This window comes from Saccopteryx bilineata, chromosome 12, assembly GCF_036850765.1.
Source record: "Saccopteryx bilineata isolate mSacBil1 chromosome 12, mSacBil1_pri_phased_curated, whole genome shotgun sequence".
NCBI classification, from domain to species: Eukaryota; Metazoa; Chordata; class Mammalia; order Chiroptera; family Emballonuridae; genus Saccopteryx; species Saccopteryx bilineata.
Window position 1 is genome coordinate 27,653,706 of NC_089501.1, and position 19,383 is coordinate 27,673,088.

General features: G+C 37.2%; 1 protein-coding gene across 1 annotated transcript in view; it reads left to right on the plus strand.

Moving 5' to 3' along the window:
- Positions 1–19,383, plus strand: part of ENPP3 (ectonucleotide pyrophosphatase/phosphodiesterase 3) — a 77,952-nt gene that overhangs the window by 23,419 nt on the left and 35,150 nt on the right. The window contains exons 7-15 of the mRNA XM_066248306.1: positions 1,619–1,698; positions 3,722–3,841; positions 4,388–4,497; positions 5,815–5,880; positions 6,596–6,668; positions 10,206–10,314; positions 11,948–12,076; positions 12,869–12,900; positions 18,088–18,215. Coding sequence (XP_066104403.1) covers positions 1,619–1,698; positions 3,722–3,841; positions 4,388–4,497; positions 5,815–5,880; positions 6,596–6,668; positions 10,206–10,314; positions 11,948–12,076; positions 12,869–12,900; positions 18,088–18,215 — 847 coding nt within the window. The remainder of the gene's footprint in view (positions 1–1,618; positions 1,699–3,721; positions 3,842–4,387; positions 4,498–5,814; positions 5,881–6,595; positions 6,669–10,205; positions 10,315–11,947; positions 12,077–12,868; positions 12,901–18,087; positions 18,216–19,383) is intronic.

Consider the following 19,383-nt stretch of genomic DNA (forward strand, 5'->3'; position numbering starts at 1 on the left):
ATGCAATAAATATTAAAAAAAGTTGACCATGTCACTCATGTACAAGGAAATAAAAACAGAAACTGACTTAATCTCTTTGTTTATTGTATGATGTTTTTCCCCACTTAAATTATTTTAATTATAGAAGTGGATTATATCTTCTTTCATTTTCTAATTATATAACTTCTTAACAATATTCGATGTGTCTTTCCGTGAGTGAGGACAAGATTTCTCTATTGGCAGTATTGACTAAAAAAAAAAAAGGCATTTTACTCTTTAATTATACCTCATGAGTCAGTTCCTAGAGCAGCCCTCAAACTTAAGTATATCTTGGGTTGCTTATTAAAAATGTAGATTTTATTTTTGAGCTCCCTTTTCCTCACTTTCCACCCAACCTTTCATCCCCAGCAGGCCTTACTTAATAGGCTTGATATGGATCCCAAGAAAATTCTGAAAGAAGTTCCTGGATCATATTGAAACATTGAACTAGAGGCTGCGAAGGAGACTAACTCCAAACATATCTGAGAAAACATTCATTATTTCAAGCTGCAAAGTTTGTTAGTTTCTGGACAACAATCATTTGCACTTTTTTATTGTGACCTAAGTAGAACCTATTATGGTGAAGCTTTCTTTTAGAATAGAGTCGGCAGGATTTTAAAAGTATGAAAAACGTCTTATACTTCACTGCTACAGAGGAAATAGCAAAGCTCTAATGGTTCTGACCTCCTTCAGCAGGGTTATTACACAAAAAGAAAACAACAGAACAATTGAAAGCAAAATTAATGCCATGCTTTGTGAAAAACATATTACAGGAAACTTCACTTACCAAATGGAAACTGTACTGAAAATAATTAGCTCATTTTGTAAACATTACTATGTGACATGGGCTTATTCATTTATACAAGTCAAATTCCATTTTAGTTACCAAATAGTTGTGTTGACTTTTGTTACATTGGATACTTTACATATAAGAACTATTAGCTGAGATGTAAATGTTATATAAAAACTCTAATGTAATGATTTAGGCCAGAAAGAGGAGAGCAGCAAAAGCAAACAAAGCTGCTGTGTATAATTTAAATGTTTAGCTCAGTGTATAATTTGAATGTTTAGCTTAGTAAATTGTGGCCCATGGGCCAAATCCAGCCTACCCTACCCATTTTTGTATGATCTGCTGAATGCTAATAATTGTTTTAAATTCTTGAATGGTTAAGAAAGAGAATATTTTGTGTAAAGTAAAATTTATGTAAAATTCAAATTTCATTAGCCATAAATAAAGTGTTATTGGAACACGGCCATGCTTATTTGTTTTATCTTGTCCGTGGATGCTTTTGGGTCTCAAGAGCAGAGTCTGAGCTATGACAATAGGGGTCATAGGGACTTGAAAAGAATAATATATTTGTTATCTGGCTCTTTACAGAAAAATATTTTGTGAATTTTTGACTTAGCTCACTCCTCTCTTAAAAATAAACATTTTTTGGAATAGAGGAATTCTAGGCATCAGAATTTCAACCTCTGCCACCTTCAATCCACTTGTTAGTTTTCTATTCCTCTGGGAAAGTTTTCTGTTCAGATTTTTAGTTATCCAAATAACTTCTGAGGCAGTAACAACTCCTTAATTTCTCACTGTATGTTGTTGCAGAAACATGTGGGATTCATTCAAAATACCTGAGATCTGTCTATCCAACCAAGACCTTTCCCAACCATTACAGCATTGTCACGGTAAGTGCTTGGCCCTTGGAAGACGGACAGGCCACAAACAGGCAACTGACCACACGACCAAACACGCTTAGATAGAACCGGGAGAGTCCATGACCCACAGTTCACAAGCACACGTGGTTATATTTTGTGGCATAATTCAGACTAGGAAGGGTCAGCATGAGGCCAATCCAGTGGTAGGTGATAACTTTGAGTGAGTGTCTAGGGATTAGGGTAACTCACTTTTGTCAGAGGCCTGGTAGCCTCTTGGCCATGAGAAATCTCATTCTCCTCTGATCTTTTGATTGCTCTGCACTTATCTGAAGGTCTGCTGGGAATGGTAGGCAATAAGTGAGGACAGTCACTTTGATGTGGAAAAGTTTTTCTTTCCTAGTCCTTTCATTATATTTAACTTGATAAAGTTTCTGTTTCATAAATAAATTAATACTGGTTATATTTAGATAAAGCAAGTAAATTCTCTTCAATATATGAAAAGACATAGTGAAATGATCAAAATGAACTCAAGGGAAAATTAAGTTATTTGACATTTATAGATTTAGAACACTTCTTAAAGAGACCTCTGCCTCAGCCTTTATTGCCAAAGCCATAACTGAGTTTTTTACTCTTTTGCATTTAGTCTTTCATTGCTGTAGTACAGTAATTATACATTATTCAAATTATAATCCTTAGGTAATTATATGTGTGTATGTGTACACATATATGTGTTATATATTTGCAGAGCTTATATGTGCAGATTCACCTACTTGTTAAAAGCTTTTTGAATCCCAAATCAGTACTTGTGATACATTCAGTCATTTGAAAGCATTTCAATTCAGTCATTTGAAAGCATTTGTAGAGCAGCAAAAAATTTGAGTTGCCCAGTTCATGTGTTCCCAGCTGAGGTCTAGCAAGGTGACACCCTGACTCTGACTCCTTGTTTTAGCTCTCAGACTGTAAACACTGTTTTCAGAGTCTGTTGTCTACTTAGTACCATGTTTTTTGCATGTTTGTGCTTTTTGTTGGTATTTTGCTGTTTAAAATGTCCTTCAAGTGTGGTGCTGAAATGCTGTTAGGGTTCCTAAGAGCAAGAAGGCAGGATGCATCTTACAGAGAAAACATGTATGTTAAATAAGCTTCTTTCAAGCATGAGTTATTGTGAACAACAACACATATTAAATAATATATATTTAAACAGAAATAAACATAAAGCAAGATTAAGTATTGATCAGTAGACAAAATTGTTGTGACCAGAGCCTCACAGGAACCTAACCTTGCTGTTTCCCTAAGAGCAATGGCATAGTTATTTAGTGTTGACAACAACTTCATACAACACACTGCCATGAATAAAAAAAAAATGACTGTGTATATATAAAAATATTCATCAGAATATATAATATATACATTTGTGTATATATAGATAAGAAATTATATATTATAATTGCTATTGATTGACAAAATATATGTATTCATATTCATATGTATTAATGTTCTGAAATATCTGAAAGTTATAAAACTGAATGGGATATCATAGATATTCAATGAAAATGTGTAGAATGATTAAATAAATATTTGATTGGATTGAAAGGATAATTGAATTGATGGATGGATGGAAGGGAAGATGACTAGAGACTTGGAAGGCTTTCTTTTAATATGCTAGTAACATACTTCAATCCATTAGGCAGGAGAATTTGATACTTAAAAGTTTCTATGTAGTAAATTTCTTGATATTATTGTCAATATAACCAGTTGTTCATCTTTACTGTAATTTGAAAAACCTTATTTAACAAGTAGTTATTAATTACACAAGGGTTATAGTAATACCATCAACACAAACCATCTAACTAATATCATTCATTTGTTGCTATGGGTCATGGTGGAAATAGATATATATTGTGAGATCAGATTCAGGGGTTTTATATTAGAATGTATAGACATTCTTCCAAATCATGAGCTCTAGATCTTTGCTATTTCAATTTAGATATTTCAACTTAGATATAATAGTATATGTTATTTTATCTTAAATCCTGTTTTGAAATTCTTATTTTAGGGCTTATATCCAGAATCACATGGCATCATTGACAACAATATGTATGATGTAACCCTCAACAAGAACTTTTCACTTTCTTCAAAGGAGAAAGACGACCCAGCGTGGTGGAAAGGGCAACCAGTATGTAGCATTCCACACATGCCACCAGCCACCAACATAACCTCCATTTCCCAGAGAGAGGGTATCCCTCTCCTCTCCTGGCTTTGAGCTTTACATTATCTTTCTAATTTTAAGGATGGGGAAGGTGCGAGGTGGGGGGAGAATTAACCACTATTTATAATTTTTTAAATGTTTATGATTGTTCAACTAAATGACCTTCTGGTGAATCTTGGGTTTTGTATTTATAAATGTATCAATCTAGAAACTACTTGGAAAGATTATTTGTTATTCCCCCCCCATTCTATTTTGTAATTCTTTAAAAGGAAAAGAGAAACTATAAGTTTACCAATTTGAAAAAAAATGATCTTCTTTCTTACCATCTTACCATATTTTTTATTTTTCAGGTTGATCCCTGGATAATTATATTTTTTAACTGCAACAGAGACACATTTTAACAACTAATTAAAATGTGAAGCTCTTAATATCATGTGGTTTTTCATAAGTGGCACCATTTCTACTCAAACTGAATGTCCTCTTGACTTGTACTTAAATTTTCTCTTCTTATAGATCTGGCTGACAGCAATGTATCAAGGCTTAAAAGCTGGAACCTACTTTTGGCCAGGATCAGAAGTGGCTATCAATGGCTCCTTTCCTACCATATATGTACCTTACAACAGGTAGTGAAACCCTTGCAGATATGACCCCATTTCAACAAGAATGATTAGCATCTTTTTTTTTTCTTTTTCAGTTTTAATATTGATGGTGATACTGTACTTCCAGTCTGGGAGCCCAAATTCTCAAAGTCATCATTGATTCCTCCTCTAACACTCCTCATCCAGTCTGTCAGTAAATGCTTGTAGCTCTGATAGGAAATATGTGCTGTCTGAGAACTTTGTATCACTCCAACATTAGCACTCTGGTTTGAGCTGTCATCATCTTTGGCCTTATTATTTTTGTTGCTTCTTTATATATCTCCCTGCTTCTATGTTCTTGTCCACTAAAAACTATTCTCAATCTACCAGCATGAATCTGCTTAAAAAAACAAAACAAAACAAAAAAACAAACAAAAACAGACAGGTCCATCCAACTATAATACTCTTTTGCACCTAAAACTTCGAAGGCCCCCTTTTCGTTCCGAGTAAAAGCCTCCAGGCCCCTATGTGGTGTGTATGACTGCACTGTTCCTCATCCCACCCCTCAGACCTCCTCTCTCACTACTTCCCTGGTGCTCACTCTGCTTGAGCCTCACTGCCCTTCTCAGTCGGCCTGAGGACACAAGGCTTGCTGCCGCTGTTGGGGTTTTGAGCTGCTATTCCTTCCATCAGGAGGTCATCTCACTCCTTGCGTCTTCCTGGCTTGTTCCCGCACTTCTTTCAGGCCATTGCTCAGCAATTACCTTCTCAATTTTGTCTTAGTCTGATCACACTGAGATTTGAAATTCCAAACCACCCTCCTCAGTTTCTCAGTGTCCTTTTCTCTGCTCATCTCTCTAGTTTTTGTAGCATTTTATTTTTAGTACAATATATAATTTATGTATGAAGTTTCTTGTTTATTATTTGTCTTCTTCTGAGAGAGTGTGATCTCAAGGAAGAAAAACATCTTTGACTTGCTCTCTCCTCAATTCTGTTCAACATGGACAAAAAGTGTTTGACAACAGAAGCTTATATAAATGTACAAAAGAAAGAAAGAAATACAGAAAAGAAATTAAATGAATGGATAATAATTACTGATCTTTTATTTTATACTTGGGGGAAAATTAAAGGACATAAAGATGAGAAAGAAAGAAAACTATACTTAATTTATAGCGAAGCAAGTGTATTTCTACACGAGTATTAAGAACAGAAATCCCTTTCAGTAATACTGAAACTCTATCTGTATTTTAATCATATTTATTTGTACACAAAATGGATATCTGAAACTATTAACTTGCCTTTCTGATAATAGTATTATTCCTGATTTGATTAATTTAAAAAATTATTTATTCCACTTTGCAGTAGTGTCCCATTCGAAAAGAGGATCTCTACATTGTTAAAATGGCTGGACCTGCCCAAAGCTGAAAGGTAACATCAGAGGAGTGTGGGCACAGTGGGATCTTTCTGGGTATAAGATAAAAATTATTTCTTTACTTTAGTGACCATCTTTGAAAAAGAAATGATATTTTCTTGTAATTGGCACTTTCAAAGAATTATTCCTGAGTGAGTGCAGTTGACTTTTTGCTCTTGAGAATTGGTTGACACTATGGGACGATAGAGAGAGAGCAGAGGCCAATATCACAGAACCAGCTGTGGACTGAGAGCAGAGTGTGAGTGGGCCTGAAACTCAGGCTTCAGCACTGACTCCGGGAGCCCACAGTGCCAGCGCAAGGTCGTAGCAACAGGCTGGAGGCAGGGCATCCGGGAGGGAGCTCCAGGTCAATAGTGCATCAGAACCAGACGAGGAAGGGATGACCAGAGTGGGCGAAGAGCCAACGGAAAGTGAGAAACCTGGAACTATAAACGGTTGAGGCATACCAACAGGCGTCTTAACAGGCAAGAACAGACAGATCTTTTTGTTACTGAGTCAGATCTACACTTCCATCTGGAAAGTCTTATTTAATTTCCATTTGGAGATTATCCCTGCTGGGGCCAAGTGGAACCTCTGGACCTGGATGAATAGAAGAAAGCCAGAGAAAATAAGAAGAAAAATGCCACAAAGTTCTAGATTTACAAACTTCCCAAATCCAACCTATCGTTTATGCCAAATTAATGTCTTTCTGTGTTTTAATTTCACCCTAAGACCCAGTTTTTATACACTATATGTGGAGCAGCCTGACTCTGCAGGACATAGAGCTGGACCAGTCAGTGCCCAAGTAAGTAGTTCGTTTCTTTGTTTATTTTAATATAGAAATGTCAAATCATAAAACAAAGTGGTATTCTTTAATTCCTACTGCATGCAAATATATTTCATATATACATGAGAAGATAAAAATAGTTAATTCTGAAAAAAACTATCTGCCTTATTTTCTTCAAAATAGTTAAACATCTAAAAAAGGGTATCAAGCCTGACCAGGTGGTGGCACAGTGGATAGAGCATCACCCTGGGATGCAGAGGACTCAGGTTCAAAACCCCAAGGTAGCCAGCTTAAGCGCAGGGTTGCTGGCTTGAGTGCGGGATCATAGACATGACCCCATGGTCACTGGCTTGAAGTCCAAGGTCTCTGGCTTAAGCCCAAATGCATGGGCCAATTCAACATGTTAATGTAACCCATTTCACATGAAGTCATCTGCAAGTCCATGGTGGGTTAACCAGCTGTCTATTCATGCCCAGCACCCATTTATAAATTCCTTGGGATTGGAGCTAATATATTATTGCCTCAGGTAGAGTTATTCCCCTCCTGGTCTCCCATTGTAATTGAAGTAACCTTTTTTAACATTAGTTCATTCACTATCTAAACTATTCTGTTAAGCTTTTACTACAGAAATATAGTTCAATGTTACTTAAAAATAAAAAAGGTGGCCTTTCTTCTAAAATCCACTGATATAAAGCTGTAAAAGCCCTCATGAGTATGGCATGTCCCCCCACCGTGGAAACTCATTTAACAATTGTCCTCAATTGGAAAGCAAGTATATTTATTCTGGCAGCATGACTTGGCTCTTTATCAAAAATGCCTTTTCTCTTCCTTTCCATTAAGCCAAAATGATTTCTAATTTAAGGCCCAGCTCGTTCTTACCACTTGAACCCTTGGTCTCTTTGTATTCCAATACCACTCTAAACGGTAGCACAGGATTTAACACTTAATCAGGTTATTCTGACAGTGAATGGCTCAGTAACTATCTGAAGCATATTTACTTTTTCTCCTTTACTATTTTAATTGTTATCCATATCTGATATAATTCATCACTTTAGAAAGTATGCTATAATCTGCATTTATCTGACCCCTATAGTTGACTTAATTTTAAGCACCATTTTTTCTTTTAATCAGTGCTCTAGTTTAGCACCCCCAAAAATGTTTTAAGTATAATTATGAAAAGTGCTGCAAAGGAAAAAACCAAGGTGCCACGAGAGGTCTTTGAGGAGGTCCTAAACGAGCTGTGTGGGATGAGGGCTGGGGCTGGTTAGAAGGTTGTCCTCTGAATAACAGAAGGAAAAAAGTTCACAAGTGGCCTGATCAAGGATGGAGCTGAGCACATTAGAGGATCACAGAGAATGAACAAATAGGCAGACAGGTGAAAGGACAGATGGCTAGACAAATTGACACTATGACAACGGGAAGAATAATAACCGGGGCTAACCCCTTTGGCTGGGCTAGAGTTGGGGTTGGCATTCAGTCACTTAGCATTCAGTAAAATGTGCCTCCTGTGGAGGGCGTACTTTGTGAAGACTGTGCTTATGAAGGCTGGGAGGAGGTCGGCTGCCCCGTCCCTTTCCTGGAGGGGCACATGCTGTCCTGGGGAGGCAGTCACAGGCACAGACGATTTCAAAACTGCGGAGAGTCCAACAGAAGCCGAATGCCCCGATGCTGGGCAAGGACAGAGGTGGAGGGGCTCTAAGTGTAGTCGGAGGAGTTTGTAGGGTGACTCTGTGTAAAAGGACATAACCATGTCATGACAACAGGTGGAAACTGGCTCTCACTGGCAAACCAGAGTGGATGGTCACCCTAAGAATGAGGGTCAGGAAAACATCTTGGAGTGATGGGTTTATCGGTAGGTTAGGATGGTTGTGTTCAAGGGCTTCTCTGTCCCTTACTAATGGTGGGACCATGAATACGTTACTTCACTTCTTTAAACCTCCAATTTCCTTGTCTCTAAAACTGGAAGCTCCTATAGCACCACTCATGAATGAGTAAAACTAACTTATTATCTGAGTTATTAATTAACCAACTATTTAAAAACTCTCTTTTTTTGTGTGTGTGTGTGTATTTTTCCGAAGTTGGAAATGGAGAGGCAGTCAGACAGACTCCCGCATGCACCCAACCGGGATCCACCCAGCATGCCCACCAGGGGGCGATGCTCTGCACATCTTGGGGCGTTGCTCTGCCACAATCAGAGCCATTCTAGCGCCTGAGGCAGAGGCCATGGAGCCATCCTCAGCGCCTGGGCCAACTTTGCTCCAGTGGAGCCTTGGCTGCGGGAGGGGAAGAGAGAGACAGAGAGGAAGGAGAGGGGGAGGGGTGGAGAAGCAGATGGGCGCTTCTCCTGTGTACCCTGGCTGGGAATCAAACCCGGGACTCCTGCACATCAGGCCGACGCTCTACCACTGAGCCAACCGGCATGGGCCTTATTAAAAACTCTTAACAGAAAGATGCTAATATAATTCTTTTTCAAAACAGAAAAAAAGGAGGTGGGCAATCCTTATTATTATGGTACTAAGAGAGATGAAATATTTTCCCCTAAATCCATGGCTATTACACTTTCTTATTCACTGAAAAAAAAAAAATAAAGTGATTCCATTTAAAAGTTATCTATTTAAAACTTAAGTCAGTTCAATGTACTATACTGATAAACTGTAGAAAAATAAAAAACACAAAAGAATGGACAATAAATAAAAATAAACTCCAAATTACTATTTAGAGACAATTGCTCTTGATAGCACCTTGATCTGTTTCTTTTTCACTTTTTTTCCATTTGTGTTTACTAAAAAAATGCTAAATAGATTTTTTTAAAAATCAGGATTATGCAATATTGTATTAATAAAAAAATTTTAAAGTGTGGATAATTTGATTTTAATTTTTTATGTTTGACATTGTACTGTAATCATTTTCCTAGGCCATTAATTTTTTAATGCCCTTGTTCTTTAAAAATAATTTTTTAATGGCTGTCATGAATGCCCTCTTAAAGATATGACATGATTTGTTCTTTTTGAATTTAAATTCTAACACAGTAATATGATGATTAGCTTTGTGTGTGAATCTCTATTTGTACTATAAGTGTTTATTTAGGACAAGTGTCCAGAAGTGAAATTATTATAGTATAACAGGATGTGCTCCCTTATAACTCTCTGATTACACATCATTTTACTGTTGCATGATCTTCCCGAATGCGTGTTCACACTTCGGTTCACAGAGCCGTTTCTGTAGGTCCCCCTCCCCCACACTGGGAGTATCATGAAAACTTCTGCTGCAGTTGAGTAATGTTTGTTGAGGTTGAACAATTTTCGCAGATATTTACTGGACAGTAGTTCGTCTTCCTATGTAGGAAACACGGTTTAATTTTCTGTCTATAGAAATTTAGGGAATTGGTATTTGGTAAATGTGGTAACCTGGGTGCTGGTCTCTGATGTCCTATTTAAAATACGAGCAATTTCAGAGAAGAAAAAATATATTTAATTTTTACTCAGATAATAAGTTGGTTAATTAAACCTTAATTCAGGAAGACAACCTTCACTTCAATTTTTTTTTTTCCTGTAGGTTATTCAAGCCTTACAGTCAGTAGATAATGCTTTTGGAATGTTGATGGAAGGTCTAAAACAGCGAAACTTAGACAATTGTGTCAATATAATCCTTTTGGCTGATCATGGTATGCTTTCTTTTTAAACAAATTATGTTTTATCATTGATTATAGCTTACAAAAATAATAGTGATATATTAAAATCTGTACTTCTAGACCTAGAAGTTGCTGAGTAAGCAAAGAGTGAATTTTTGGATAATTGGTTATGAATAAAGGACTAAAATTTATATTTGTAGTTTAATTATTGTAATATTTCTTCTGAAAATCCATCCATACAGTTATGTATGTATGTATGTATGTATGTATGTATGTAAAAATGGAGTTAGTAGTACTTAATGGATGTGGTCAGATTATTATAAAAAAGTGGTTTTGGGGGAAGCTTCTTATCAGCAGGTGATTCGTTCCTATAGATTCACTATAGTTTGCAATATTGACTAGTTTTATCATGTACTGTGGATTACTTTTTAGTTATGTGAACAGAGTTCTATAAAGTCCCTGTCACTTCACATCTGTCTATCTGAGGTAAACTCCTTTATTATGCTTACCCTGAATGTTAAATAAGGAGGACAATTGCCATACCTTCCAACCTCTCACACAATTTTAAAGTACTCAGTCACTCAATATTTATTTTTATTTATTGATTTTAGAGAAAGAGAGGAAGAGGGGAGAGAGAGAAAGAGAGACAGAAAGGGAGAGAGAAAGAGAGAAAGGGAGAGAAACATTGCCTTATTTTTCCACCAATTTATTCTTGGTTGATTCCTGTATGTGCCCTGACTGGGGATTGAACCTACAACCCCAGTATATGGGAAGGACACTCTCACCAACTGATTTACCTGACCAGGGTCAACAAATATTTTATAAGTGCTTACTTATTTAATGTAGAGTACTTTATTACAAGATATGGCGTATTCAAAAGTGCAGAAAGCAGTAATGGACCCTTTCTGGATAGAATGGCCAGAACTGTCTTCCCTGGGCGGGTACTCAGTGCTCTGCAACAGCTATGGAGGACCGGGTAGTGGGGAGAAGAGGAAGGGAGCATGTCTGCACGACTGTTGTTTATATTTTAGGACACAGATAATATGAAACATGGTAACTTTAAACATTTCTAAAAAGATTCCTTAATCCTTGGCCTGCTGTTTTAAAATTAAAGGAAATATTTTAATGCATATTATGTTAAAAGAAATTATAAAATATAAAAATAAATATAAAAAAGAATAAAAATTAAAATTTAGAGCAGTCTGAAGAATCTTCAAATAGAACAGTTTAACAACCAAATTGATTTTAGAGCACTTGTGGCTATGTAGTTCAATAATACACTTATGAAACATAAATACCCTCCAGCATTTATTCCCTTCCTGTACTCTTTTGTAAACAATGCATGTTACTTTTTTAAAATTAAAAAATATAGGTACAAATTAGATATTATAAAATCTTATTTGCTTCCCATAGAGGATTTTCTTCAAAATGACTTGAATTAATCCACATTGAACAAGTGATCTATTTATATTTCCTGTCTAGTCTTCCCCTATAACACGAGCCTTCTCCTTCACTGCCGGGATTTTCAAGGTCTACCATTAAGGTTTTCAGTGCAACTTTGTTTGTGATCTATAATATAAAATGTCTCCTATTTGACAGTATTAAAGACAACCAATTGCAACCATCTTTATACATTCAGTATACAATTTTTTTTTTTTAATTTCAGGAATGGCTCAGACTTATTGTGACCAGGTGGAATATATGACTGATTACTTTCCCCAAATAAACTTCTACATGTATCAAGGGCCTTCCCCCCGCATCAGAGCTCGTAATATTCCTCAGGACTTTTATAGCTGTAAGTATGAAGATATCCATACAGGGGAGAAAATAGTAACCCTGAAAGTAAACAACCATGGCCCCCTATTCTGAGGGTGTAGGGTTCCCAGGCCCCTCTTCCGGCTTCTCGGGAAGACCACACTAAAGCAAATGAGAAATTCCCATGTTGAAGTTCAGTCAGCTTAGAAAGGCTATAGTAATACCTAATTCTGTTGAGTTAAAATATAGTCTACTCCATTCTTTTTTTTTTTTTTTTTTTCATTTTTCTGAAGCTGGAAACAGGGAGAGACAGACAGACTCCCGCATGCGCCCGACCGGGATCCACCCGGCACGCCCACCAGGGGGCGACGCTCTGCCCACCAGGGGGCGATGCTCTGCCCATCCTGGGCGTCGCCATGTTGCGACCAGAGCCACTCTAGCGTCTGGGGCAGAGGCCACAGAGCCATCTCCAGCGCCCGGGCCATCTTTTGCTCCAATGGAGCCTTGGCTGCGGGAGGGGAAGAGAGAGACAGAGAGGAAGGTGCGGCGGAGGGGTGGAGAAGCAAATGGGCGCTTCTCCTATGTGCCCTGGCCGGGAATCGAACCCGGGTCCTCCACACGCTAGGCCGACGCTCCACCGCTGAGCCAACCGGCCAGGGCCTACTTCATTCTTAAATGTTGAAATAATTTTTGCTTAAAATAATTTTTACTTAATTTAACAGATCATAATCATTAATAAATGTATGTGTTGAATTCACTTGAGTTGTTCACATTTTTTTGTAGTTACCAAGTATCAATTGTAATGTGATTTATATATCTCTCTTTTAAACAGTTAATTCTGAAGAAATTGTTAGGAACCTCAGTGTAAGTATATAGTCTCTTAACACATATTTAAGTTAATGTATTGTCTTTAATCTGGGTCTCAAGAAATTTATATTCTATATTTCTGGGTCCAAGCCACTTGTCATTGATTTTTAAAACCTTTTATATATGCATATCAGTTGTTTTTGTTGTAGTCGTTTACATTTTAGAGTTGACACCAGCACAGGAAATTAGTGTGTGGTAACAGCCCACTGACTCCTAGTTTTCATTGAATGGGCTGACACTTCATTCAAAGGGGCCATGTTAGTGAGCTTCAGGCAGCCTCACCGTCAACATTTTTTTGTATATAACTTTTTTTAAATTGATTTTCATTTATTGTGTTTACATAGATTCTAGTGTTGCCCCGAATACATTCCCCCTCCCCCATATTCCCCTCAACATCTCCCTTGCCCCCCTCCTCATAACACCCTCCCCCCTTCCCTTCAGGCTGATCCCATCCTGTCATCCCCTTTCCCTCTGTCCTCTTTTCCTCTGGCCCCTTTGATCTCTCCTCTGTCTCAATTCCATTCCTCAGTTCACAGTGTTCCTTGGATTCCTCAAATGAGTGAAGTCATATGTTATTTTTCTTTTTCTGCCTGGCTTATTTCACTTAATATATATAATAGTTTCCGTGTCCATCCATGTTGTTGTGTATGACTTAATATCAGAACATAGTAAATCACAGAATCTTACAGATCTTTGTGTACAGATCAGAAAAATCATCTCTTTAGCTTCTAAATATAATTAAAACTGTTTCTTGTTGGTTCCCACATCCCAGACCATATGAAAATGAGCAGGGCACATTCCGGTGAGCTTAAAACAATTTGAATTTGCCAAGGTGGGGTTCACTACACTTAGAAAGACCTGAAAATAGTCTTGTGTGGTAGTTTTAATAGTTCTATATATATTTAAAGTATATTCATAAATATATATTGCCTGACCTGTGGTGGCATGGTGGATAAAGCATCGACCTAGAACACTTAGGTCGTTGGTTCAAAACTCTGGGTTAGCCTGGACAAGGCACATATGGGAGTTGATGCTTCCAGCTCCTCCCCCTTCTCTCTCTCTCTCTCTCTCTCTCTCTCTCTCTCTCTCTCTCTTCTCCTCTCTAAAATGAATAAATAATTTTTAATTAAAAATATATATATCTCTGCTATATTCATATATTCCAACTACTATATTCATGAGGTTTTCATTGTTTGGAGTAGACCTAAATTTTTAAAAGTGTAGTGATATGCAATTATAGTAAGAACTTTTAGGATAAAATGTGAATGTTAAGGATACACTGAGTGAAGATTAAACTTACTATAACCTAGGATCCATTGAAAGTTTGAAGTAGGAATGACCACTAGAGCAAAAATCCTTTAGAGTATTAATTACTCTTTTTTTTTTCTCTTACACTTTCTAATATTCTGATCTTGAATAAACACGATATACTACCTCTCCCTCTACTGGTGAAGAGTATACATGCAGTCAGTGTGCTTGTGCTGATTGGGTGGGTAGTTGAGATTTTTTTCAACTTGTGAACTCTCTAAATCCATGCATTGTTTTCTTTTTTATCCCTTACTTCATCATCTGTATAGCTGAAGTCTTGTTGGTGAGGTCAAGACGGGAAGAATCTCAAATAATCCCACTGATACAGGAGATTAAATGCCACAGGTTTTGGAAATCCATGACTTGGCATCATAGATAAGGACTGAACCTGGAGCTACAGAGCCCCACCAAGATGGCTAACATTAGACAAAGGAATCCATTATTCCCAGGAACACATTTCTGGGAATAATGTAGTAATACAACATTCCCTGTACCGCTGTTTGACGGCCTATATTGAGCTTATATTAGACAAACATAACCAAATACAAACTGGCTGCTCAGTAAATTCCACAACATTCTGGTGGCATGACAGATAACAGCATCAACTTTTTTCTTAGGATAAAATGACCGAAATTTTATTACAACTCCAGTGTCATTATCTCAGAATCTCGAGTGCAAAAAGTAATCATTGACTTCTTCAGGGGTTAGCAGTGTACCTCAAATTTTCTTGAGATTTACTCTGACTACATTCTCTGCAGCTAGGAAAGTGTGACTTGTCTGATGATCTGTGGTTCTAACGGGCACATCGGGCACATTCTAGTCTCTTGTCATTTTGAGAGAACTGCATGCTCAGCAGCTGCCATGGTGCCCTGGCCTGGAAGTTACAAAAATATTGGTTTAAGAAAGAAAGAATAAAATAAATAGATTTTTAAAAGCAAGTAATAATAAATGAAGAAGTAGAAAAGTAAGTCTAGCAAACTAAGCAAAAACAAACAAACAAACAAAAAACAATCTGGCAGGAATATCTGTGTGATAAATATCTCCCCACTTTTCATTCTGTAATGTACTTTTCCCCCCCAACTTTCTATATTACTTTTAAAACTGTTTTTTGTTCAATTTCATAGTGTTTCTTATTATTTTTTTTTGTACTTTTCTGAAGCTGGAAACGGGGAGACAGCCAGACAGATCCACCCGGCACGCCCACCAGGGGCGACGCTCTGCCCACCAGGGGGCGATGCTCTGCCCCTCCGGGGCGTCGCTTTGCCACGACCAGAGCCACTCTAGCGCCTGGGGCAGAGGCCAAGGAGCCATCCCCAGCGCCCGGGCCATCTTTGCTCCAATAGAGCCTTGGCTGCGGGAGGGGAAGAGAGAGACAGAGAGGAAGGAGGGGGTGGGGGGTGGAGAGGCAAATGGGCGCCTCTCCTATGTGCCCTGGCCGGGAATCGAACCCGGGTCCCCCGCACGCCAGGCCGATGCTCTACCGCTGAGCCAACCGGCCAGGGCCTGTGTTTCTTATTATTCTTATAAAAATTAAACATGAGATAATAGTGACACAGACTTAAAGTATTCATGAGATTATTGAAGCTTAAAATAAATGAGAAAATTAAGTAGAAAAAAAAAATTTCTTGTCTATGTAAGAAACATCCAAACCCATAGAGCAGGGGTCGGGAACCTATGGCTCGCGAGCCAGATGTGGCTCTTTTGATGGCTGCATCTGGCTCGCAGACAAATCTTTAATAAAAGATATAATAACGTTAAAAATATAAAACATTCTCATGTATTACAATCCATTCATTTCCTACCGCTCATGTTCATGGTTGCGGTGGGTGGAGCCAATCACAGCTGTCCTCCGGGACAACACCAAATTTTTATTGAATAATGTATACGTATATGGGTCGTTGTATGGCTCTCACGGAATTACATTTTAAAATATGTGGCGTTTATGGCTCTCTCAGCCAAAAAGTGTCCCAACCCCTGCCGTAGAGAGTTTGTAAAAGTTTATTTGAGCCAAAACTGACAACAGTTGATGAATAGCAAAATCTCAAATGCTTTGGAGAATAAGATTATTGGCATTTTTTTTATACATTTGAAATTAAGGAGGAAACTAAAGACGATTACAAGAAGGTGGATAAAAGCAAAGCAGGGATTGGATTACAAGATAGTTAACAAGATTCTGTGCTCTCTAGAGGGTAGTTTTATTTATTTGTAGAGTGTGTTAACCTAGATGCACAAGAACAATGAACAGGTCTTGCTTGAAACACCTTCACTAAAGAAATTATATGACTGAGGATGACTAACTACGGTCGCCTGCCCAGTTAGGAAAATATGATTAGATCACCCTGTGAGGTTACTCTGTAGAATTCCTTTTTCATTCGTACTTATATTCTTACCTGTATTATTTTTTCTCTCTTCAAAAAGGTCATGTAAGGAAAAATAAGTTCCTTCATAGTCTACTTCTCATTTTCTTGCTTTTTATACATGAATAGATACGAGTTTGATTTTTATTTTTACATATTTTAAAAATATGACAGCTAGGTACAACAGTAATAATTAAACAAACAACATTTCCTGTTTTTGAGAAATCCATGAATATTTTACAAATAGTGAGACTGTACTAGATGTAAAAAACGACTGACTTGATTTGAAAATTAAGCAAATATAGCTTATTTAAAGTGTAAATTAAGTCAATTGTGAAGGGATTTTTGGTGCAATTAAGGTGATTTACAATTTTTTACTCATCCTACTAATGTAGTATGTACTTATCATATATAATTTGGACTCAAAATTACCATTTTAAATCGAAACTTAGCTATCCAACTCAAAAAAGAAAAAATTTATGGTAGGTAAAGATAAATATACATGAATAAAGTGAACATCAAACAATATAATTTATATTACATTTTTAATTGCAAACTAAATATTGTTGCAATAATAAAAATCCATAAGTATGGAATGAGACCACATTGATAATAGATTTAATATTTCTGTTGCATTAGCTAAATTTATATCTTCTTATTTAAAAAAATGCTTAATAAATTTTCTTAGGAAGTAAAGTTGTTGAATTAGCTTTCACAGTTTATGTGTCATGAAGAAATAATTTATTTGAAACAAACAAGTATTGTGAGGATGTGAAGAAAAGGGAACCTTCATCCACTGTTGGTGGGAATGAAGCTTGGTGCAACCACTATGAATACTATATGAAGATTCGTCAAAAAATTAAAAATGGAACTGCCTTTTACCCAGTGATTCCACTTCTGGGTATAGAGCCGAAGAAGCCCAAAATACTAAAATGAAAGAATGTATGCATCCTGTGTTCACTGCAACATTATTCACAATAGTCAAGATGTGGAAGCAATCCAAGTACCCATCAACAGATGAATGGATAAAAAAAATGGTGGCAAAAAAAATATGGTGGCACATATATGTAATGATATATTACTCAGATTAAAAGGAATGAAATCTTATTGTTTGTAACAGCATGGATGGCCCTAGGGTGTACTATGCTAAATGAAATAAGTCAGACAGAGAAAGACAAATACCATATGATTTCACTTATATGTGGAATCTAAAGAACGAAACAATCCAACTAGAAATAGACTCATAGATACAGACAATAGACTGAGAGTTGCGGGGAGACGGTAGGGTGAAAAAAGGTGAAGGAATTAAGAATTGCAAATTGGTAGTTACAAAATAATCGTAGAGTTGTAAAATACAGCATGGTATTAACATGTATGGTGCTAGGTAGGTACTTGAAATATCAGGGGATCACTTTATAGAGGATATGATTGTCTAACCACTATGCTGTACACCCAAAACTAATACAGAGTGACATTGGATATAAACCATAATTAAAAAAATAATTTACCTCTTTTTCAGTGTCGAAAACCTGATCAGCATTTCAAACCTTATTTGACTCCTGATTTGCCAAAACGACTACACTTTGCCAAAAACGTCAGAATTGACAAAGCTCATCTTTTGATGGATCGCCAGTGGCTGGCTGTGAGGTTCGTGTGTCTTTTTACTTATAGTACTTGAACAACCATCTCTCATTATAAATTTACTTGCCCTTACCCTTCTATTATGGCCATGTACATTTTTTTAAGCATGACATATTCTTACCTTTCACATGCTATCCAGAACTTCTGTGTTTGAAACAAGTGTTCTCAGATTGCGGGTTTTAGCTTCCTCACCTTCACGATGTAGCTGAGAAGGAGGAATACGGCTGAGACAGTTCACTGGCCCTTCCAGAGACTATCAGCACCAACACATTCGCCCCCCGCCCCCAATGTGGTCTCCTTTAGGCAGCAGGCAGGATGTGAAGACGCTATCAGTTGTCTTCCAGGCTGGCTCTTTAAGATCTTTGTCATCTTTGTGGTTTTTATAAGAGAGCACATTAGTGGCTGTAAGGCCAAGCCAACCAATTGGTTGTCATATTTCTTTTTCTCTAGTTGTAATTGTAGCTCATGTTGATCATTGATCATTTGTAAAATATGTATTTAAGGAAAACTAAAATCATTCTGAATCGCTGCATCTCCAAATAACCAATTTGTTCATTGATTTAACAAGCTTTTATTGGTGCTTGCTGTGTCCCAGACCTTGTTCCAGGCATTTGAGGTGCAGAAATAGAAATGATTCCTGCCCTCCTCATCAAATGGAGAAAACTGACCATCAGCCAGTAGACATATAAATACACACTTTCTGGTAGTCTAATGTTTCCTATCTTAAAATTTTTATTCCAATATTTTTTTCTATGTACATAAGTGGATATAGAGTTGGATCGTATTCTGGTTTTTGGCCTTATTTCTATGCTACCTAATGCCAGGGGAAGTACAGGGGAAATTAGAGTGGCTGGAAGGTATGTTTAACAAAGAAACAGGAGGCAAAGGAAGCTGGGCTCTAATACAAGTGTGTGCAGGATGAAGAACTGGACATTTGGCAGAGCCTATTTTATAAGGTACTAGAAAAGCCAAGCAGGTACGTTGCTAGGCCAGAGTGTGCAGTTTCACACCCGGACACTAGATGGCACTGGCCCCTCTTTTTGAGACTGGAGTTTAATAACCTTTTTGTGCATCAGTGGGCTATATTGAGGCTCAGAACAGCATTCTCTAAAAGGAGGTTAAAATAGGTGAACAGAATTAAGCTTTATTAATAGTAAACATGTAGGATTGTTAG